Source organism: Chinchilla lanigera, unplaced genomic scaffold, assembly GCF_000276665.1.
Source record: "Chinchilla lanigera isolate Chin_1 unplaced genomic scaffold, ChiLan1.0 scaffold00034, whole genome shotgun sequence".
NCBI lineage: Eukaryota > Metazoa > Chordata > Mammalia > Rodentia > Chinchillidae > Chinchilla > Chinchilla lanigera.
Window position 1 is genome coordinate 12,741,297 of NW_004955435.1, and position 24,929 is coordinate 12,766,225.

The following is a 24,929-nucleotide window of genomic DNA, read 5'->3' on the forward strand; positions in this document are numbered from 1 at the left end:
TCCTATAAAAACCTGTATTTAGGAAGTCATTTCCAATCCACAGTGCTTCAATAGTTCTGTAACATTTTTGTGCTGAGAATTTTTAAAAATGATAAACTGTGTTAGAAGAAATACCAATGCCATTTAATCTGAGTTGCTCTGTAATACAATCCCTTCTAGAATGTTTCCTACAGCTTTGGAGAATGCAAAATCTGAATCAGGGCCTGTGATTTCTTCCCTCAATAAGCTGAAGAACATCCCCACAGTGCCCTCTACGCAGATACTGTGTGTGGAGCGGAGCTCATGCATACTTAATCACATTGATAGGATGGCTGCTGTGCTCGATGGCCACAATGATGCCTCCAGAATCCAGGATGGTGTAATAGTGGGGTCCTTCCAGCATCTTCATCCAGGAGTAACCCCCATCATCTGAGATGTAGACATCTGGCACCATCACTGAGATGGCATCCCCCACACTACCTGCAACATAATCCACCATCTCATCAGCAGTGAAACACAGGAGGATAATTTTTTATTTTTTTGAGACAAAAGGATAATTTTTTATTTTTTTGAGACAGGATCTCGCTAGTAGTCCAGGCTGGCCTTGAACTCACTATGTATCCCAGGCTCATTTTGAACTCATGGTAATCCTCCTGCCTCAGCCTCTCAGTGCTGAGATTATAGGTGTGTGCTACCACACCTAGCTTTTTGTCTGTTTGTTTGTTTTGTTTTGGCAGGGTCTCACTGCACAGTTCAGGCTGGTACTGAACTCACTACGTAGCCTAGGTTGGCCTTGAACTTCTGGAGATCCTCCTGTCTCAACCTCCTGAGTGCTGGGATTACAGATGTGTGTGCCACCACGCCTGGAAAGATGGTAATTTTGAATGACTTTCTGTGTATTTCCCCATCAGGCCTCTTGCAGCAGACAAAAGGGCCACCAAAAATTGGAAGAGGAGAAGTCATGTTGTACTCTCAGATGGGACTCTATGAAAATCTCAAAGCATTGTTATAATGCAAGACATTCTACCACAGAAATACAAAAATCTTCTGTAGGGGGTTTCTGTACTGTTTTTAATAAGGTTCGAAGGCTTTGGTTGAGTCTCAGTGTACTCAGCTACTCTACTCATGGTGGTAAGAGGAAGGGCTCCTTACCATGAGCGATGACTATGCCCACAGCATTAGGCTCCGAGAGTGGCGCCATCGGAACGTTTAGTTTCTGGGAGATGCTGTAGGAAGCATGAATATGAAGGCTGCACTGTGAAAAGAAACCAAAGGTACAACAATGTCCTTATTCATCTCACAGAGCTGTCTAATAAAGCCTTAAACTTAATACACACCTCAGAGGCATCTTTTAACAAAAACTGTGGCCAAATACATATTTTGTAAAATTTACCGTCTTAACTTCTTACACATACAGTTCAGGAGTGTAGGTGTATTCCCACCTTTGTGCAACCAATCTGCAGAACTTGTGCATCTTGCAAAACTGAAACCACCACCCTTTAAGCAACAACTCCCCACTTGTTCCCTGAAACTCTGGCAACTGCTGTTCTGCCTTCTACCTTTGCTTTTGATTATTCCAGGTACTTCATATACTGAAGTCATACAGCATTTACCTTTTCGTGACTGGCTCATTTTTCTTAGCATAATGTTATAAAGGTTCATCTGTACAGCAGCGTATGTCAGACTTTTCTTCCTTTGAAGACAATGATGCTCCTGTGTATGTACATCGCATTTTACCAGCCCTTTCACCTGTTGCTGGGTACTTGAGCTTCCCTACCTTTTCCCCATTATGAGTAATGCTGCTCTATGTACACAGGTATAGAAATATCTTTCACAACTATCTTTTTGGGGGTTACTTCAAACTAAAGTAGTTCTAAAGCAAAGGAAACATTTAAAAGAGTCAAACAGTAACACAAAGAGTGGGAGGGAATACTTGAACACTACACATCTGACAGGGGTTAATATACAAACAACTCAATAACAAGAAAACAACACCATTTTAAACAACAGGCAAAGGAAAAAATAGCAAAGGGCATAAATAGCTATTTGAAAAGACACAGAAACAGACAACAAGTGTATGAAAAAATATTCAATATCACTAATCATTATGAAAAAGCATATAAAAACACAGTGAGATATCTTCTCATAACTGTTAGAATGGCCATTATCAATACGACAAACAAATAAATGTTAGTAAGGATGTGGAAAAAGGGGAACCCTTGTACTGTGTAGATAGAAATGCAAATTGTTACAGTCATATGCAAAGGAATATGGAGCTTCCTTAAAAAAATTAAAGCTATAGCCAGATGTGGTGGCTCATGCCTGTAATCCCAGCATTCAGGTGGCAGAAGCAGGACTGCTATGAGTTCAAGACCAGCCTGCACTACATAGTGAGGCCCTGTCTCAAAAAACCAAATCAAACAACAAAACCCCCCAACAAAAACAAAAAATTAAAGATGCAGAAAAACTACCAATCTCACTTTTGGGTGTGCATCCAGAAGAAAAGAAATCAGAATTTTGAGACATGTACACTTCCCTGTTCATTCCAGCATTATTCATAATAGCCAACATACAGAACCACACTGTGTCATTTGAGGAATGAATGTTTAAAATGTGGTCTGTCTATACAATGGAATATTGTTCAGCCTTACGAAAGAAAATCTTGCCATTTACAACGACGTGGATGAAGCTGGAAGACATCCTGTTAAGTAAAATAAGCCAGGCACAGAAACACAGAGGATATGACTTCATTTACATATGGAATCTGAAGAAGTGGAACTCACACACGCAGAGACTAAAATGGCGGCTGCCAGGGATTAGGAAGACAGAGGAAGAATGGGCAATATCGGCCAAAGGGCACAAAGTTTCAGTTATGCAAGATGAGCAACTTCTGGTGAGCTAATGTGCAGCATGGTGACAGTGGTCAATCACACCACATGGCAATTTGAATCTCACGAAAGGAGTGGATCCTAAATGTTCTGATCATGCACACACGGACAATAGAAAGGTCACTGTGGGGGTAATGAGTGTATTCATTAGTTTGGCTGTGGTAGTCATTTTACAATGTGTACATACAACCAAACATCACAGTGTATACTGAACATATATAGCACTTTTATTTATCAACAATACTTCAGTAAGAAAAAAAGTGGAGAAGAAAAGAAATAAATGTCAGGAAGTAGTTGATAAAGCAGAATGAAAGTCAGTACTTTAAGAGGTCCCAAATGGTTAACATGGTAAGGACCAGTAGCATGTTGTGCATAGTTTACTAGAATATAAAAAAAGAGTTTCAAGCGAACTACTCATGAAGAATGGTTAGGGGGCTGGGGATTTAGCTCAGCGGCACAGCACCCGCCTGGCAAGCACAAGGTCGTGAGTTTGATTCCCGGTACCGGGGAAAAAACAAACAAAACAAAACAAAACAAAAGAATGATTAGTTCTAACTGATGGGGACTGAGGAGGGTTAGGATTTCCATGGATCCTAATTAACCAGGGTTCAGGGAGACAGGCACAACTTCCACCAGAGACACTACGAAGAAGGTCACAGAGGTAAGACATATGCAGTGTGCAGGTCAGAGATACAACTGGTACGAACAGTGAAAAGGCAGAGTGAGCCTGACAGGAGAGAATCTGCGTTCACCAGGTCCAGGACACAGACTGTTCCCGGGCAAAGGAGAACCATGAAGAATGCTGGGAAGAGGGAAGGGAGCAAGGTGGCAAGGCCAATGAAGAGGCCACCGGACCTACTTTGGCTGAAGGTGAGGAGGGGAGGAGGAGGGCAAGGCCGCAGCAGAGCGATGGGGAGAGAGACGAGAAGCAGAGGCACTCAGCGCTTACAGGGAGGAGGAAGGGAGTCTGCCGGCAGCAGTGCAGGAATACTTTACCTCACAGCGGCCGCGGCTCTCACACAGAGACTGGGAAGTCTGGAAAGCAGGTGCACAGCACCGCAGGTGCTCTGAGAGGTCAGCAGCCCCCAGTACCGCTGTTTTGAAGAAAACAGCCAGCGTGCCCTAAGCTCCTCTACGATTCTGCTACGAGCCAGATAAAAAGCTGCTTCTTCTCTCTTGCCTGTCCAGGCCTGTCACTCCTGAGATTCGGGGTCTCCTACAGTGGCACTTTTGTTTCTACCTCCAGGTCTGTCCTCAGAGGGCTTCCCCTGCTTTCCCGGGACCCGGCTCACCGGCTGTGTCACCAGGTGGAGGCAAAGCAAGGCCAACACTCTTTCATTTTTTCTGTCCAGCATGTCTCTGTGGTGTTTATGTTTGTTTGTTTGTTTTTTTTTTTGTTTTTCTCCGGTACCGGGAACCGAACTCACGACCTTGCGCTTGCCAGGCAGGAGCTTTTGCCGCTGAGCTAAATCCCCAGCCCCTCTGTGGTGTTTATGAATGGCTGCTTGCTGGCTTGGGATTCCTAAAGCCTCATCACTGCCATGCTGACCCCCATTAGCACATCTGCCCATTCTGTGTTCATTCCACAGGTGAGTAAAACAAACTGCTAGCCACTGGTTCTGTTCTTTAAAAGATGATCCACAATATCTTCATCTTTCTTGACAGTTTCTACTTCTAAGTTAATTTCATTACTTTTATTTTCAAACTTTCCACCTGAAACTGTGGGTCCTAATCTAGTGTGAACTTAACGACTCAGAAGCCTGGTGTAGCTGCTTTTCTGGATGCACACCCAACACTGGCGCACACAAACCTCGTTCTTGTTTTTGGCGGTAGCATCACACTCGCTGTTTTCAGGCTTCCGCAGGTGCTTCCACCTTCCTCCTTGGTCAAAAGTGATCATTGTCTGGATAGAATTATCTGAATGGGAAGAGAATGACCACCAGTCTGATACACTGGAAGCACCAGTTACAGTCAGTTTGTCACCGTAAAACTTGCTCCTGAGACCAGAGAACACCATTCAAACCCTGGAGTCCCACAAGCTTTTAATGCCTTGCAAAAATGGCACAGTGATGTTAAATAAATAACTGAGCAGCCCTTTAAATGTGAGACCTTTGAAAGGCTTATTACCTGAGCAGGACTGAATGAACCCCCAAAATCATTTGGGGCTGATACTACTAGAAAAAGAGCTGATCTTACAGTGTAGAGTTTATCTTAAATTCCCCCTGAGGCCCATGTCTTAAAGGGTGGTCACCAGCCTGTGCCATTGTTAACAGGTGGAGGCACCTTTAAGAGGCCGGGACTAGTGGGAAGAAGTTATGTCACTGGGGGGGCCCTTGACAGGGGCACTGAGACCCTGGTCCCTTCTTTTTCCTCTCTGTAAGGTGAAGGGGCTTTCTCCCTGACATGTTCCTGCCTTGATGTGCTCCAACAGACTCAGAAGAGTGGGGACAACTGACTGTGGACTGAAATCATTCAAACTGTGAGCCAAAATAAACCTCTTCTCTTTTGTAAACTGACTGCTTTAGGTATTTTGTTATAGTAAATGAAAGAGGATCATACACTTTAACTCCTGACTCATATGAACAGGCCAATGGTCCATTCTCCTTCTTTGTCTGATGACTTAGAAGAAAAACCTAGCATGGTAAAGCATCCTCATCTCTACTTGGACAAGGTCAAGACAAGGTCTTAGGACTCAGACCTTTTTTTGTTTTTTGAGACAGGGTCATGCTGTGTAACTTGGACTGGTTTTGAAATCAGTATGTAGTCCAGGCTAGCCTGGGACTTGCTGCAATCCACCTGCTTCAGCCTCCCAAGTGCTGGACTAATAGTACACCACTATGCCCAGCTCAAAGTCTGAATATGTGTGCTGGACTAATAATTCCTATTGTCGTCTCTCCACTACCCATATCCCATTATTCTTACACTTCATTTTTCCCCCTTATGTTCAACTTCCTCAATTCTCTATTTTCAGTGATAAAACTATTGTAGGTTTATATTTAATATACTTTGAGCCATCCAAGGAATACCAACTAGGAAAGCAAGTGAAGGAAAATTCATTGATTCAACGAACATTTACTAAGTGCTCAACAAGTGAAAACTATTGTAAACCTTTAGGAATATTCTAGTGAACAAAAGAAAAATAATCTGGTGAAATACATATACCGGTAGGGTGAGACAAGCACTACACAGAGTAAATGAGTAAATTAGATAGCATGTCAGGAAATAGGTTATATGGAAAAGCACCTGCACAGCTAAAGGTGGACTGGGAGTATGTGTGCGAGGAGGAAGGAAGATTGGAATTCAAAATAAATAGTCAGGGCAGGTCTCATTCAGAAAGGAACACATGAGCAAAGGCTTGAAGAAAAAGTGCTCAGCCTTGCAGATACCCAAGGATACAGGGAGAAGCGGCAGTGCAAATCTGTAACCGAGTGTGTGCCTGATGTGTTTAGGACTGGAAGGGAGTTACTGTGAGTGGTGCAGAGCAAATGAAAGACAGAAGTGTTGGAGGTGAAGTCGGGGAAGAAATGGGGATCCAATGTCATGCAGTACCTTGTAGGCCACTGAAAGGAGTTTATAAAACAAAATCGAAATCCTACCTCCAATCAATCAATCAGACTCTTTGTTTATTTGCACATCTGTGCCCTAGTAAAGGTAAGCCCTACAGAGCCAGAGAGCAGAACTCTAGAAGAATCTTGGTTGGTTACTGCTACGCCCTAAGAAGGGAAGTAGTTCAATTTCAAGCTCATTCCTGTTGGCCTAAACCTCCCAATATGGAAGAATAACAAACTAAGCAACACTGACTTTAAAACATTTTTCTTTCTACTTGCTGTTGCTTTGCTCTCTCCTAGGTCTAGTTACCGTAACTTCTGTAAAATAGGGAGCCAGAATATACACAGGTGGGCTAGTTGGCTAGGCAAGTACATTACGGGAGTACAGAACCATCAGGCCCCCCGAAGGCCACCAGTCCTAACACTGAGCTAGGCAGGGCAGGACAGCTGCAGCAGGACTCACCTTCTGAGAGCATGCTGGTTATGTAGACCCCGCGCAGGGAGGTTACATTGGTAAAGTCCGTTTCTCCACCTGTGGTAGTGTAGAGGTGTCGGTCCAAAGACTTGGAATAGACAATGCCTCGATCATCGGAGGTAAAGATTGTGCCAAATCCGGTGTCTGAAGCGGGTAAATAAACAACCCTAAGTCTTAGTAAGGAACAGGGACAAACAACAGTCTAGCTATGCACGACTGACTGGGCCAAATCATTTACCCAAACAGCTGTCTCCATGATGGAGACCCAGTCCTAGGAGTTCATCAAGGTCTGATATCCAAGACCTTTATGTCCAACTTTGGCTCTAGCACCCTGCTTACTGTCTGAAACGTGGGAAATGCTGTATATGGAATGAGTTACTCAGATGCCACAGAAAAGCTCTTCCCAGATATATTTTGCTGGCAGAGGCATTATATTTAGAGTTATATTTTACACATTTCTAGATCCTTATACTCTAGAATAATGTTTCTAAACTATCTGTGGTGACGGTTCAAATTTAAAATTTCTAAGATGTCATAAATTGATTCTTTTATAAAATATAATTATCATAAAAGAATTAAAATACATCATGTACAGGTATAATGTCTCTATGGTGAATGTGATCCTTATGTATATCTAAAATGTAACAGTAAATTAGAGACTTAAAAATAATCACTAGAAAAATGAAATAGAAAAGATAAACAAAATATATGCCCTCAATGTATTATCATTAGATTCAACAGATATAAAATTACTTTGTGAAATGGCTGAGTTTCTAAATGCTCTGAATTCCTTTACTTACCTGATAACAGCAAATCAATCGCAGTCCTGCCAATACTGTAGACTATTCTGAACAGCTCACTTCTAGAACACTTGTTCTAGAACTCATAAACCATAGCAACCATCAAAAAGAGTGGCCCTTTTAAAGAGTTAACACAGCCAGGCATGGTGGCACATGCCTGTAATCCCAGTACTTGGGACGCTGAGGCAGGAAGACTGCCATGAGTTCAAGGCCAGCCTGGACAACACAGTCAGTTCACGGCCAGCCTGAACTACAAAGCAAGACTAAAAACTAAAGTAGCAACATATTATCTTAGGATCAATAGGGTGCTAATAAATCTCCAGAAGTGAAAGGAAAAGTTGACATATAAAAAGGAAAGTTTAAAGCTTAAATCTCTACGCATTCAAAGGCTAAAAGACTCTTACCTCCAGGTTCATCTACATGCATGAACACCATGTCGTCATTAGCTGCCAGAATAGAATAGAACTGTTCCTGTCCCACAGAAGGAAGCTGGGCCATGCTCCATGTGTCCCCTTGATCTGTGGACACGTGGATCCTTCTTGTTGTATCCTAGAAAAATAGGCCAACATCTATCTTAAAATTTCTATTCATCTCCCCAGTGGGTACAACTGCAAGAAAGGTCACAGTATCAAAGCAATTTCTAATTCCTTCCAGGTTATGGAACAACCCATTCTACTAGAAATAAAGCTGTCTTGGCTTTCTCTTCGATTTATTCATTCTGATGATGCTCCAAATCTCTGATATCCCATCTCCTTCAGGAGAGCTAAGGATCTGATGGGACCATCATTAGCTTAGCTTTACAGTTATTAGCATATACTTACTCAGGTAATTCTCAAAATGATGACGGCTGAATAGAAGTTTGGTCCCTTTCAGACAGTCCTGGCATAACCCAAAGAATTAAATAATTAAATGAATTAGAAAGCAGAGATGAAATCCACGCTTGAGCCATCACAGAGGAGATGTGACACATCTTTGAGGAGCTCACAGAACAGCCAAGATGAGGGCAGCCTGCACGGGCTGGGAACAGGCCAAGGAAGAGTCTGGCAGTACTGCACGGAAATGATGAGGGAGTATTTGGTTGGCAGTAGGGTATATTACAAAGGCAATTAAAGCCCACTCTCTGATATACAGTTTCTGTTTCTGAGACAGGGTCTTACTACTTCAACCTCGCCACACAGCCCAGGCTGGCCTCAAACTGACAATCCTTCTCAACTACAGGTATGTGCCACCGCACCTGGATTGATAGCTAGTTTAAAAGAGCTACCACATACGGTTAGCAGCGCATGAGAATTAATCTCTGGCTTCTTTAGGTTAAATACTCTTTAAAATTCAGTGATATTTATTTACTTAACTTTTAGTGAGATGCCTCATTGCTGTGTATTTTATTCTCACTGTTAGAGATAGAAACTAGAATTCAAAAACACTTGGCAGAAATTTTTTTTTAACAGATAGCAGCACAGGAGTCTCAGGAGGCTACCTCTGGAATCTGACAGTCGGATTTCCACCAGGGCACTAGGTGTCACCACTGGGTGACCCCAAGCAAGTCACTCAACGTGCTCACTTACAAACCTAATATTTAAGTATTAGCTCACAGGGTGTTGGGAGGATTATTACAAAACTGCTTGGCTTGTCTGTCCTTACTGTGCGACTTCTTCATCTCCAGTTCTCTTCCAAAACCCGCACTCAGTCTTTTAACCTCGCTCCTCCAGTGACACTGCTTTTGTTAAGGTCACCAACAACCTTGCTTTGCCGACTCCCACAGGCAATTCTCAAAACTCATCTAACTCCACATCTTGCTTGAGTTTACTAAAGCGGATCACTTCCTCCTCCTGAAACACTGTCTTCCCTTGTCCTCTGTGGTACCACGCTGGCCTGATTTGCCTTTACCTCACTGCTCCCTCCCTTTCCAGTCTTTCCCAGATTCTTCCCTTTCCAACTTTCAGTGCTGTGGTGCTTCAGGGCTCCCCCAACCCTCTCATCTCTCCTCTACCTGCTCACTGCTCCTGAAGAAACCATCTAGTCTCCTGGCTTTAACTACCATCTAACTTTGTGAGATTCATACACTCACATGCTTACTCGACACATCCTCCTAGATGTCCTGTAGACACCTCATACCCAGTTTGAAATTCTAGCTTTTTCTTTCACGAATCTACTCATCTCGCAGTCTTTGCCATCTCAGAAAATGGCAATCCCAACCATTGAACAGCTCAGGCCAAAGACTCTAACGTTATCCTTTCACTTACTGTCTCACAGTGCACTGTTTTTTGTCTTTTTTTTTTTTGTTTTTTTTTTGAGACGGTCTTGCTAAGCAGTTTAGGCAGGCCTCGAACCCCTGATACTCCTGCCTCAGCCTCTTGAGTGCTGGGATTACAGGCGTGTGCCACTATGCTCAGCTCACAGTGCACATTTAATCTGTCAGCAAGTCCTATTAGCAATATATTTGAAAATGTATCTACAATCTCACTACTTCTCCCCTCATCCACTGTTAACAGCTGCTCCCACCCACCATCTCTCTCTTTCCCTCCTTCCCTCCCTCCCTCCTTCTCTTTCTGCAGCGGCAGTAGCCTCCCAACTGCTACTCTGTGCATATTCTACTGAAAGGCAAGCCAAACCACATCACACCCTGCTCACAACCCTTTCACAGCTCATCGACACATAAAGAGTAAAATCCAACATCTTTATTGTGACCGGGAAAGGCCTTGCATGATCTGGCTGCTGGCTCCCAGTCTGGTTCACCCAGGAACATTCTCCCCTGTGCTCCAGCCACACTGCCCTTCTCCCCTTTTCTTCAACAGAGGTACACGCTCCAGCCACGGTGTCTGTCTGTGTGCTGGCTGTTCCTCACCCAGTTGCCCTGCTGGATGTCCGCATGGTCATGCTCTCATTCCACGCAGGTCCCTGAGAGCCCACCTACCCGACCTTTCTAATTACCCTGCCTCAGTTTCTATCACTTTGTTTCCTCCCACTGCTTTAGATTGCTTCACAGCTTTAATTATTACCTCTTACACTTACTTACTCAGTATTTATTCCCCATTTGAAAATAAGCCTTGCAAGCAGGAAATTTATCTATTTTATTCACTGCTGTATTTCAGGGACCTAGAATAGTAGCAAGTATATAGTAGTCAACTTGTGTTACACATGTTTATTTTTATTACTTTTATTGGATACTGCACAGAGACTGTTTTTTTTTTTTTTTTTTTTCAGATATCTACAGAGTCAAGCCCAAACTCTGGGTCTCCAAATCCAAAATCCAAAACCAGATTTCACACGGTGACAAGGCTACAGGACAGAGTAACCCACGAGGTCAATGAGCCTCAGTAAAAAGAATCACCGCAAACCTTGCAAGGATAGTGAATACTGCAAAAAGACAAGGAACTGTCAGTATAAAGCAGTAAAAGGGATATCTACAAGGCACATTTACAGAGATACGAGACCCCAAAGCAAAGCAACTACTACTTACCTTATCAGCCATCACAGAGGCAAAAAGGAAACGTCCTCCAAGACCAAATGAGTAGATTTTCACACCAATGGTTTTGAAGGTTTTCCCTAAGTCTGAAGTTCTCCATAATTCCAGGGCTCCAAGGTCAGCTTCTTAAACAAGACAAAATATTAATTAAAATTTCATTTATTGATGAATCTAGTTCAAAACAGTTGCTTTACAATTACTCTTCATTTTATAGCAAACACAGTTTTAATCCTTTGTATACTGATCAATAGGGCATCAGATACAGGGAATTGACATTTGGGTTTTAGTTTACAAAAGTGAGATTTTATTTTGGATGGAAATATAGAGTTCTCTTAATTCCAATATAGTGTTGCATAAAATAGCACAACCACAGAATATAACTTTCTTCATAGTACACCTTAAAATTATCTTATTCTATTTTAAATCATCTTGTTTGAGTTTTCACTTCCTTGTTTGTTATCAAACACTCTTACTGGAATTTATGCTCCATGGGCACAGGCCTTGGGTATTTTGTTTTTTCTACCTTTAGAACAGTGTTTAGCATATAGCAAATATTCAGACATTTACTGAATGAATAATGAAAGATTTTGCTTTGAAATTGTGCCACAGACTGGGAATCCCATGGTTCCAACCAACACAAACATCATTGATGCTCTTGCAGAAATCATCATACTTTTAAATTCATAATTAGTCTAATATTTGCTTTATATAAATATATTGCTAAGATTAAGTATACTGCCTCCCTGAATAGCCTATATTTTTATTGAGTCTGGACACTGTGTAGTAAGTAATGCAGTTGTCCTTTCAAAATTTCAAAAATCATTAACAGGTATCTTTAGTTCAGGAGAAGAAGAGATCTTTTGTTTCTACCCTGCATGACCCAGAACAATGCACCACGAAAGAACAGCACAATAATCTTTTCTGGAACTAAAATATACTTACTGCAGGAGCCATTCACATAGGTGGTAAAGAAGATGGTATTTTCTGATCCCCTACAAAGAGGTAAGGACAGGGAAAAGAATGCTTTAAGACTACTACAGAACGTGTCAATATTGGTCACAAAGCCCCTGGGATGTCTAACAAGCCTCATGCATTGGTGCCAGCTGACACAGCCTTCTCAGGAGCTATGCACCTGATTCTCCCATGGCCTATCAGTCAAGCTCCCACAGCCTGATCCCATGCATCTTCTACAGTCCACTGCTTCGTTACATGACCTTTTCAACAGGTCACACTGGTCTCCAAATCTGCCTGTGTATTGTACTGCTTCCCCCAAAACACTTTTCTCCCATGTAACCAAACTGTACTCTCATAGTTTTCTGGTTCCAGCTTAAAATCTAGCTTTCTTGTGAAGCTTTCACTGGTCATTCTAATGAAGCTTTTGTGCTGCAAACTTCTAGAACAGTGGCTTCTCAAGCAGGGGTGATTCTTCCAGGGGACACTTGGCAATGTTTGGAGACATTTCTAATTGTCACAACTGGGGCAGTCAGGAATCATTAATAGCATCCCGTGGGTACAAGCCAGGGATGCTGCTAAACATCTTACAATGTCCAGAACAGCTCCTTCAATAACAAGTTACGCAGCCCAATATGTTGTTAGTGATCAGGCTGAGAAATCCTGTTATGCAGCAGTCCCTTTTGGTGATTTTTTTTTTTTTTTTTTTGGCCTTTTTGAGACAGGGTCTTTCTGTGCAGTTCAGGCTGGCCTTGAGCTCACTTTGTAGCCCTGGGTGGTTTCAAACTTGCAACGATCCTCCTGCCTCAGCCTCCTAAGTGCTGGGATTACAAGTGTGCACCACCATGCCTGGTTAGCGTTCCCTTTCTATACTAGCCACTTGACATTCACTGGCCTCCCATTTAGTTATTTTTGCATAGTGTGCAACCTATCTCTCCTACCACAGGCACTGGCTTCTTCAGGTCAGGCCCTAATATTTATTCTTTGTTATTTCACCTCAGAAGATAGCTTAATGCTTTGAATCACCCAAATAATTTAGTTCTTTCATATCAAGTAGACAACTAGGCAGAAGTTGAATTATTTAAAATGTAACCAGGAAAGGGAGTTTTCAGAGAACAAGATTCAGATTCTGAGAGTGCTTAGGTGCTGAGTTTGAACATGTTCTTTCAGTACTTTAGGTTCTAAATTCCTAAAAATCAAAGATCTAAAAGGTGAGCAGAGTTACCACTGATCAATTATATTTAGTGTAAAATAATGTAGTATTATAAAAGTAAAAAGCCTTGTATAGGATGCAAAATAAAGCACCATTTGAAAATAACTTTCATTTTTAGAGGTGAACTTTAATAATCAAAATTATTATAGTCTTACTTAAACACATCCTACATATTTTAGGTCCACCAGGAGTGAAATGATTTGTTAACTTAGTTACCTTAAAAATTACTTCCTTGCTGATAAGCTCTTCATGGTACAAATATACTTCATGAAAATACATAAAAAGAAAGAAGATATGGCAAGTGTACCACAGGGATATTATGAAAACTTCATTTAATGAGCATTTCTGGAAAATACCCAACTTATTTAAGTAACATATTTAATATTTTAATTAATTTTGACAGATACAGTTCAAACCTATATTATGTATTTCCTGATTTCCCAAGTTGAGCACATGAAACTCTTAGGTTTACAGGTCATCATTATGAACACTGATCATATCAAAGCACCATACAGTGTTCCCATTAGAAGTTACTGAAGTATGTTTCCTTTTTTTATCTAACACTAAGTGATTTCATACTTGGTCATACTTGTGGGTGAGTAAAGCGTTGGTGGTACCGCAGTTATATATCTAGGCCAAAGTAAGATAGTATCATGAAAGTAAAACACCTTGTATAGGATACAAAATTAGACACCATTTGAAAATGTTTCACTTTTTTCTAGAACTCAGTGATTTTATATGCTGTTTCTGTCTGTTCTTTTATAATTTTTCTCCCTTTTTCTAACTCTCACGCTGCAATTCTAGCGCTGTTATGTGTTTGTCGCTAGCAGCCATAGAATAGATCTCTGGCGAAATCTGCTATAAACTGGAAATCAGATTAACAAATTTGTCCCATTAGTGGAAAAAAAAAAAGAAGACCCTGAGCAAGGGTCTGAGCCTAATAAGAATTTTGGAGGTATGAAGGCTGTTAATTTTTGTTCAACCACCGCCTCCTTATAGCCCCCAAACCACAGAAAGAAAAACTAAAGCCCAGAGAGGTTACGCTAGTGACTAGCAGCACAACCAGGTTAGAACCAAGGTGACCAGACTCACAAGTCAGAGCTCCCTCCACACCATCATCTTCAAGCAGGCACCTGACAGGCAGGGCATCCTGTCCAGAGAAGTGAGTTTCCGTGTATGGACAGTGCGACTCTGGCAATCTAGAAGCTCTTTCAGTTTTCTTCCTGATTCCTCACTCTGCCTACATAACTGAAATGGAGTACTAGACAAAGGAGTGTAAGTCTTGGTGCACAGACATATTTAAGTCCTCAAATTAAAGCTGTATTTTATTATGTGCTGACTGATGTCACCAGACACAGAGAATAAATCTTCTTCAGGCAGCAGCACTCAGTCAGACGCCTTTGCTGTACTCTAACATTTACTGAGATCAAGCCTTCTTTTCTAGCGTAAGTAGAAGTACCTCTAGGTCAAGATCTGTGTCAGACTCCTCTCTTATATCCCTTATGGCACCCTGAAGAGCAAGTACTTGGCACACAGTATGTGCTCAATATTTATTCATGTGACTTTTGGCAGTACTATAAGGAAAGGTTTAGGGCTCTGCACAGATGGAGTCTTCTGTTACTCACCATTTGGCCAAACATACTGCTTTGTGGATTTCTTCCCATTTTCCCCCAAAATTCTTGGACACCCACAGGCCATTCTGAAAGATTATAAATGACTTATCAAAATTCCAGCTTTATCCTGTGCAGCTGCTTGTTTGACCTTTAATAATTCATATTCAATCATTCAGGACTGTAAAAACACACACTGAGGTTCCATCAGAGCTGCCTGAACTCCACAGACACACACATGGTTTATTTGGGCCCATTCAGGACCTTTGAAGTTTGGAATAACAAATGTATATAAAGTGCCCACTATGTGCCAGGTACCATATCAGATGTTGCACTGGGCATACAATGATGAATAAGACACGCTCCCTGCTCTCAAGGACCTCACAGTTTAACAAGGGCCACAGATGAGAAGGAAGTTCAACACCATGTTACGGAAAAAGTCTAGTGTAGACATAGGGAGAGGAAGTCTTTTGCATCCTGAAGAAGACAGCTGCACTGACCCTGAGATGACGAGCAGTGTAACCAAAAGAAGGTAAGCAGGAGACGAGGTGCTACAAAGAAAGGCTAGTACTAGCAAAGGTAGGGAGGTGATAAAATACTATAGTGTCTGCAAGAAAATAAAACCCATTATACATTAATGGAGCACAAGTTCCAAGGTGAGAAAGTGTGCAGTTAACGCTTGGGAGAAGGTAAGGTGGAAAGCTTTCCTTCAAGGCCAGGCTGAGGAGTCTGGTTTTTACCATATAAAAGGCATACTCAGGAAAGTGGTACAAAAAGGACAATGACAGAGTTTTAATTTTTTAGTTGGTATACTTGTATAAGAATAGGAAATATATATTTCAAAGAGTTCTAACTAGGATAAGCAGCAAATAAGTGCCATGTTATTAGTTCAGTAAGAGTTAATGAAGTCCTGGACTGGGGCTTTGAGGAATAGGATCAGCAAGGATTAACAAGCTACAGTACGACTGGGTGACTTTTCTATTGTGGAGCAGGACGGGTGGGCTGTGTGTGTATGCACATGCATGCGTGTCTCAACCTCTGTTGGTTTGCACTGGGGTATGACACATAATGCATCAACTAGAGTTAGGGTTCAGGGAAGAAGAGCATGGCTGACAGAAGAGAGGAAAGAGGCTGAGTTTTGGATTGAGTCTGAAGTATCTATGGGGCACCAAGTTAGACATAATAACCATGAGCAGCAAGATAAGCAATTTCATGCCTTACAGGAAGTCAGGGCTAGAGATAAGGATTTGAGAATCTACAAACAAAGAGTGGAGGAGACTGACCAGAGTGAAATGAGCGTGGGCCACATTAAGGGCAAATCAAAAGGAGTTTAAGAAACCAAGAAGGAATGGCCAGGAAGGCAGAATAAACAAAGTGAATGATGTCACAGAACCAAGCAAGTGGAATGTCCCAAAGGAGGGACTGAATACTTTTGCATACTCTGAAATGCAGCTGGCTTAATAACATGAAGACCGAACCATGTCAGTTACATTGGCGATATGCACTCACTAAGCTCGGAATTATGGAGACGGAACTGAGAGATCAAGGTACGGCTGAAATTCAATGGGACCAATTTAGGCAGCATTACCCCTCAGTGTTCACCCATTCTCACCCGCCATTCTCCTTTAACTTCCTCTGCTCGGTAATATCCCTTATCCCACCACTTTTAATTTACCTAGTTCTACGTACAAGCACCAGAGAGGGTCTGTTATCACTTATTTATACTTCAGTCTAAATTGGTCCATCTTGTCCATCCCAATTATTTATATTTAAAATCTACCCTTAATTGGAAGACATTTTCAGGCAGAAGAGCAGATTGTGCCTGTCCATTCTCAAACTTAACCCACTTGGTAATAGCAATGAGGTGGTTGAAGGGGAGATGTATGGTTTTGTCCATTTCAGTGGAGGTCTCCTGGCTCCCTTTTGCAGGGCCTTCAGCTCAAACTGCTACAGGCTAATTTTTCTAAGACCTGAATACTACCTGTCAGCATGCGGCCCCGCCCCCAGGCCACTGCAAGCTATTTTCCTTTTTCCGTTCTCCACTGGCTAAGCATAAGGACTCTGCTGTAGTGCCCCCCAGCCACACCTCTGCTCAAACATCTTCCCACAGAAGGTCCAGCACCCAGACCTTTCTTCCCATGCCTTCACCTCCCCGCCGGCAAGACACACTTGCTTAGCCTAACTGGTCCACAGCTGATGGTTTTGTTTCTGTCCCCAGTACAGGCTACACAATGGCTTTCAAATTTTAGAGCACAGCCCCACCTGGGGAGCTTGTTAAAAACACAGCTGCTCTACACACAAGTGACTAATTCGTTATATTTGAATTGAGACCTGGGAAATTTCAGTTTAACTAGCTTCTCAGGTGTTTCTATTTGCTGCTGCTGCTCAGCAGACCATACTAAGAAGCTTGAAGAGAAAAGCCGCATAAATCTAAAGGGTAATTGTGACCATCACAGTGACCATTCGGCCACTTTGGGCCCCTAACTCCATGACAGGAGACCCGTCCTCCAGGAAAGAAAAAACAAATGTGCTCCTTGAGGAACTTTTAGAGAGGCAGGATGGTTTGGTAGGGACACGGGTTTCTGGGGAAGGTACAGGAATGTGGTAAGAAGTGCAGAGATTTTGGATATCTAATACAGAAATCAGTATGGTTTATATACTGAGGAATTCAAAGGAAAGAAAAAATAAAGATGGTTTGGCCATGGGAAAGGAATAACAACAATATCAGGAATTTGACAATTTATACTTATCCCTCAAATGATTACTTTCAACTATTTTCTATCTCCTTACTCCAATAGCACACATTTATTCACATAAATAACTACGATGACTACACATCACACTTACCTGGAAAAGAGAGCATACAGAAATTGTAGCCTTTACCAAATGGGAAAACAATGAAAAAAATATGCTTCATGTGTAAGGAGACTAGAAAGAAGGCCAACATAAAAGCATTCTCTACAGAATCCTTTTAAGACAATACATTTTGAGACTATAAGTAAGTAAAGCAAATTCCTCAACGAGACTTACTTCAGTGCTGAGAGCTAAAAGGTAATCAGAATTCTGAGGGCTATACATCATCTGAGTCAGAGGATGGAAAGGGAGATCTGTCTGCACAAAGTTCTTTGCAAAATCTGACGACCTGAAGATTCTTCCTCCATGACTTCCCCCAGATACCTCTGCTGTTAATATCACCTGATCAAGAAAGGAAATGTCAGATTTAGCACAGAAAGCTCTTGCACCATTTTTACCAGATATTAGTCATGAAAATTTTAGTTCCCAAAGTAAGAACAGTTACAAATACTGATTAGTTGCTTCATTCTACTCCTCAAATCTCAGTCTTATCAAAATGTATCAACCTGAATTAAGCTATGCATCAAACTTGCAGTTTTGAGCCTGGTCATTCTCCCAGAAGATTTAAATGTTATCACAGGGACTACATATTGTGGCGCTAAACAACTGTCTCATAAGTATGAAGGGTTTTGGTACATTTCGGCCAGAGACCAAAAAATGGAAATCTGTGTGCTGAATTCCATTCTTTTGGGATCAGTATTAAATAAACTACATTTAATTTTCAAATCCAGCAATACTATGAACTAAAATAGAATACTGTGCACAACCGGTTAATTCAAGATTAACACCCAGCAGCCCTGCATGTGCCACTGAACACCAGCTTCCCACATGTAGCAGCCTCACCTTTCCAGAATTCTCGGGACCAATTGCCATGCCAAATTCAGTACGAATGAAGGTGTTATTGATGAGATTTGTAATATCCTTAAAGTTTTTTCCATAATCTTCACTGAAGGGAAGAAAAAAAAGAGGCAAATTTAGAGTGCAGTAGTCATGGATACTAGATTCCCACTCAGCTTCTACTTCCCTTTTTTTTTTTGGTTTTTCTCCGGTACCGGGAACCGAACTCACGACCTTGCGCTTGCCAGGCAGGCGCTTTGCCGCTGAGCTAAATCCCCAGCCCCCTCTACTTCCCTTTTCATGATGTTTTCCAGTGAAGGCCTCATTAGTGTGGGTCACCGGCTCAGGAAAGAGAAGTGACTAGGTTGAACCAATGAGATAAAACTCAAGCCAGCTTGAGTGGAGAGCTCCACTAAGTGAAGTCAAAGGCTTCCTCACTAATCCATTAATCCACCATACTTATGATAAAGCTGTATGTTAAATAAAAAGTGTCTTGAATTTTTCCTACTGGCACAAGTTTTTAATGTATGTAGCACATAAAATACAACTACCAACCTCAGCTCTTGGTTTCTCAAAACTTTTCTCAAAAGTTCATTCCAACAATATCTTTGAGAAGTATTTTAATCCATGTTTAGATTTTGAGAAATAATAAATAGCAGCAGCTATCTGCTCTTGACAGGATTATTGCTACATATTGCCCTTTTTAAACATTTTTATTTTTAAAATTTTTACTAGGCATGTTTATCGTATATTCATTGTGGGGAGCTGGTACATGTACTTAACACATCTTAATACTTTTTACTTCCCCTTTCTTTCCCTGTCCTCCCCCCACACATGACACAGAATGCTAAATCTTAATATGTATTAAATTTAAGTATCCATCCATGAAGACCACTGTGCACTGCAGTAGTTACCCAGTGATAAACACAACCTTCAGGGGACTTCACTGATAGAATTTATGACTTAAAAAGATCACACAAGTTTTGGTAGTAGCTTCAACAGAGAATGGAGAATGATAAAACATGAGAGATGCAAGGAACAGAAGAGAGTATCTTTTCCAAACTCCCTTATGTCTGCAAGGGCAGAAATCTTATCAAAAGCCAAGTAGTTAATTAAAGACAGAACTGAAACCACAGCCCAGTTCTCTTAATTCTCACCCCTAAACTAGAGACCACTTTCAACTATTTGTCCTCACCATTAGTTTTTTTGCTTATAACCTATGTTTTTCCTCTCTCTCTCTCTCTCTCTCTCTCTCTCTCTCTCTCTCTCTCTCTCTCTCTCTCTCGGCAGAGTTCGTGATCTGGGAAGACAGATGAGCTAAGAAGAAGCTGGAGACAGGGGGGACATGTTGGTGCCTTTCTGTACAGGTCCCTAAGAGTACGCCAAAGCACATTACACGTCTTTAAGATGACTCCTCCCCTCCCTTAGCACAAGCACAGAGAAATTTTCTAGATAAATAAAACAGGGTCTGGGCACCACCCAACAGATTCCTATATTGCTTATCTTTGGCTTTGGAATACAAGATTAGTTCTTATCTTCCTGACAGCCAGCAAAAGATGTGCATCAATTCCCAGTTCTGCAGGGCACACACGTCTTCCAAGGGGGTTGCAGCAGCTTGATTATCACTGGTTTACAAATCTCCCCTCCTTCATGACATCCCCAGGGAACTCAACAAACCTGTTGGCAAGCCTGCTTGCTTTTTAAGAACTTGGCACAAAAAACATATCCCTGCCCTTCAGAAAAAGCAACATGAGTAAAACAAAAAATCAACTGGTATTTTAGCCAGTTAAATACATGGAGAAAATGGACTTGCATCACCTGCTGGGAGTTAAGTAGGATTGTTTCAAGGCTGTTTTTGTCCTAGAGAGATACAGCATTTTAACATGGGACTTTGTCTAAACATAACTTTATTTTTCCATGAGCATACACATGACACACATTACGAAGAGGAAATAAAACATCTTGAAAACTATACCTACTTTTCAAACTCCCTATAACAATTAGTGGAATCATAAATAGTAGTCAAATGATAAGCTAACAATTGAAGTCATATGCTTTAGAAATAAGTCTTTGAAGGAGGCACCAAGATGGCAGAGTGGTAAGCAGCCGAGAAAGAGCCTCTCTGAGAGTTGCCATCCAGACACTGGAATACAGCAATGTGAGGCAGACAGGAAGGAGGGAAGTGGGTCCACTGGACCCAGGAAGGATCTGAAGCATGGAGGTCATTGGCAGCTCCTTCTCTCTGAGACAGGACTACACGAGACGAGTGGTTCCAACCTGTGGACGCCCAGCGACTGCTGGCAAACACAGAGACCTCCACGGAGAGATGCAGCAATGGAGGGGAGCAGCAGATGTGAAGTACTGCACTAGCTGAGAGTGAGTGCTGAGGGCTCAGTTGTGCCATGCAAGAGAGTGACTGGGGCCGGGAGCCATCTTGGAGAGAGGTTGGCTGAGCTCAGAATTCAGTGTCTGCTGGCTCTATTTAGGGGCTGCCAGCTGAGCTCAGGCCCACAGAAAGTGTGCTGATGGCTGCAGGCTGAAGAAGTTTGGTTTCGGCCAGAAGGTACAGGATTGTTGAGATTATCCACTACCTCACCAAAAAGCTATTACTGGCTTGCTGGGATAGACTGGAATGGATTGGGACTCTGTCTCCACATATTGTCTACCAATGACAGCAGAGACATACCTGGAAGTGGGACTTTTTTTTCCTCTCCCTTGTGTTTTGTTGTAGTTGTTTTATTTTTTTCTCCTTCATTGTTTGACCTTGTTTTTATATGTGGTTTCTAGCCTCTTTGTGATTCTTGTTCTGTTCTTCTTTTTATCTCCTCTTTTTCCCTCCAGTCATCTGCACCAGTTTCCCAAAGTTAACGTGATTCCCCCTTTGTCCTCCAGCCTTATTTCTAATCTCTTCTTCTACCTTTCTATTTTTTTCTCTAGCCCTTTTAAAATTTTAAACCCTGAGTGTAAAATGGACATATTAAGGGCTTATACACTGCATATAATTTTTTGGTCTGTTTTAGATTTGGTTGTGTAACAATAACCACAAATAGGGGGCTGGGGATTTAGCTCAGCGGCAAAAGCGCCTGCCTGGCAAGCGCAAGGTCATGAGTTTGGTTCCCGGTACCGGAGAAAAACCAAAAAAAAAAAAAAAAACAACAAAAAAAAACAATAACCACAAATCTAGTTCATACAGTTAAAGGTGGCAAATTAATGGTTACCTTAGTTTGTCATTTTTTAGGCTGTGATTGATTCTGTTATTGCTGATGGTACCACTTTAGCCAAAAGTGACACAAGTGTTCTAAACAGCTATTCTTCCTGGTATTCCAAGACTGAGATTGACTATGGGTCACAGAAAATACTGTGGCACAGTACCAAAGAACCAGGGGCTGGGACAAACAGGCAGAAACTTCTCATCCCCAGCAAACTGACGATGTAGGATCTTGCAACAGACTCAAAATCCAAAAACCAGTTACACCTGGAAGATACCTTGGAGAAGTAGTCATTTCCTGAGTTCTAAATACTAGCAATAAAGCAACCCATCATAGGCAATTTACAAGCATCACCTCAGGAATTAAACCACAAAAAAGAAAAGAAAATGAGAAAACACATAAAAAGATGCATGCCCAGACATCCAGTTCACCAAAGGCAAACCCAAGAGAAAATGAGGTGGGACAATCTGAGAGCCTCCCACCTGGCTTCTCTGAATGGTAACAAAGCATTTGAATGAGGTCCTAGAAAAAAATCAAATCAGAAATAATTTTTCAGATAACTGCAGAGATGGTGTCCATAATGAAAACCAGGCTTAGTGACTCTAGAGCAGATTAAAAAAAAAAAAAAAAAAAAAAATAGAGGAGCTTAAGAAAATTATGGAAGGCTGGGGATATAGCTCAGTGGCATAAGTGCCTGCCTGGCAAGCTCGAGGTTTTGAGTTTGATCCCCAGTACCGAAAAAAAAAGAAAAAAAAAAAGAAAAGAAAATTATGGAAGCCATGAATGCTCAGCATAGGAAAGAAATAGAATCCATAAGGCAGATTCAAGCAGATATCCAAGAAAATAAAAATTCCATTGAAAGTATTTGCAGCAAGTTAAGCCAATGTGAGGACAGGATCTCAGATATAGAAGACAGGCTTGTGGTTATCCATCATAAAAAGAAAGATTTCTTAAAAATAGCAAGGGACCATGAGAAACCAATCCAGCAGCTACTAGATAAGGCAAAGAAGAATAACTTAAGATTGATTGGAGTAAATGAAAAAACAGGAGATAGCACAAATGATATAAAAAACCTGTTCACAGGCATCATGGCAGAAAACTTCTCTGGTAGGGAAAAAGAATTTGACATACAGTTAAGTGAGGCATATAGAACTCTAGTTAGTCATGATAAAAAAACAAAACAAAACTATAGCCAGGCATACTGAGATTCTAAAAATTCAACACAAGAATAGAATCTTAGAAGCTGTTAGGGAAAAGAAACAAACCACCTATAAAGGAAAGCCCATCAGACTCGTAGCTGACTTTTCAGCACAAACTCTCAAGTCCAGAAGGGCTTCAAGTGAAGCATTTCAAGTTCTAAAGGAAAACAACCTTCAACCCAGATTGATGTACCCTACAAAACTATCTTTCAAAACTATGAGAAATAAGATATTCCATGACAAAGAACATCTGAGGAAATTTATGACCACTAAACCAGCACTCCAAAATGTTTTGAAGGACATTCTAGAAAGAGATAAAGAGGACTACAAGTCCATGAATCCAGACAGAAAGAATCCACCAGGCAAGGCAAACAAACAGAGGGAGGGAAAAAAGTGGGGAGCCAACAACAGGAAAATGACATGACAAGGGTAAGTCAATTCATATCACTTATAACCATCAATGTTAATGGTCTCACTTCACCAATCAAAAGACACAGACTGGCAGAATGGATCAAGAAGCAAGATCCAACAATATGCAGCATACAAGAAACACATTTAATTCAAAAAGAAATTCATAGACTGAAAGTCAAAGGATGGAAAACAATACTCTATGTGATAGGAACCCAGAAAAAGGCAGGGGTAGCTATTCTATTTGCAAACAAAGTGAATTTCAAGCCAAGACTGATTGAGGGAGATAAAGAAGGTCACTACATCCTGGTAAAGGGAAAAACCCAAGAGGAAGTGATAATAATCATAAATATATATGCAACAAATACCAGTGCACCCAACTATATAAAACAAATTTTAGAGAAAATAGTCAAATAAATACTAATACAATTGTATTGGAGGATCTTAATACCCACTGTCACAAAAAGATCAATGAGGCAAAAAATCAACAATGAAATATTAGAACTGAACCAAACTTTTGAACAAATGGACTTAATAGATGTCTACAGAGTGTTCCACCACAGAACATCAAAATATACATTATTCTCAGCTGCACATGGGATGTTCTCCAAAACAGATCACATACTAGCTCACAGACCATATTTAAGTAAATGCAAAGGAATTGAAATCATCTCACACATATTATCAGATCATAGTGTAATGAAAATGGAGATCAATGGCAAAAGAAACCATCAGAACTTCATAAACACATGGAAATTAAGTAACACCCTTTTGAATAACCAATGGGTCACAGATGAAATTACAGAAGAAATTAGACAATTTCTACAATTAAATGATAATGACAATACAACATACCAGAACTTATGGGACACAATGAAAGCAGTCCTAAGAGAGAAATTTATATAGCAATGAATACCCATATCATGAAAACAGAGCAATGCAAATAACTTAATGGTGAACCTCAAACTTCTAGAGAAAGAAGAGCAGGGTAAGCCAAAAGTTTGTATTGGGGAAGAAATTATAAAGGTCAGAGCTCTCAGAAATTAATGCATTGGAGACTAAGAAAACAGTACAAAGAATCAATGAATCAAAGGGCTGGGTTTGAAAGATTAAATAAAATCAACAAGCCCTTATCCAACCTTATAAAAAAAAAAGCAAAGAAAAGATCAAAATCCACGCAATTAGGAATGAAAAGGGTCAAATCACAATGGACCCTGCATAAATCCAGAAGATCATCTACATCTACTCTGAAAACTTGTATTCTAATAAGATGGTAAATGCAGAAGAAATGGACAGATTTTTAGATACATATGAATTACCAAAGCTGAATCATGAAGATATAAAAATTTTAAACCAATATCAATCAATAAAATTGAAGATATAGTTAAAAAACTACTCACAAAGAAAAGCCCAGGCCCTGATGGATTCACTGCTGAATTCTACAAGAAATTTAGAGAAGGGGCTGGGGATTTAGCTCAGTGGCAAAAGCGCCT

The 24,929-nt window shown here is 41.0% G+C and overlaps 1 protein-coding gene across 2 annotated transcripts in view; it reads right to left on the minus strand.

The window, feature by feature from the left end:
• Positions 1–24,929, minus strand: part of Sort1 (sortilin 1) — a gene marked incomplete in the record, with an annotated part of 93,329 nt that overhangs the window by 15,345 nt on the left and 53,055 nt on the right. For both annotated transcript variants that reach the window (XM_013516444.1, XM_013516443.1), the window contains 10 exon segments: positions 291–459; positions 1,132–1,234; positions 4,678–4,784; positions 6,879–7,034; positions 8,095–8,239; positions 11,151–11,281; positions 12,099–12,148; positions 14,946–15,019; positions 17,961–18,125; positions 18,627–18,729. In XM_013516444.1, coding sequence (XP_013371898.1) covers positions 291–459; positions 1,132–1,234; positions 4,678–4,784; positions 6,879–7,034; positions 8,095–8,239; positions 11,151–11,281; positions 12,099–12,148; positions 14,946–15,019; positions 17,961–18,125; positions 18,627–18,729 — 1,203 coding nt within the window.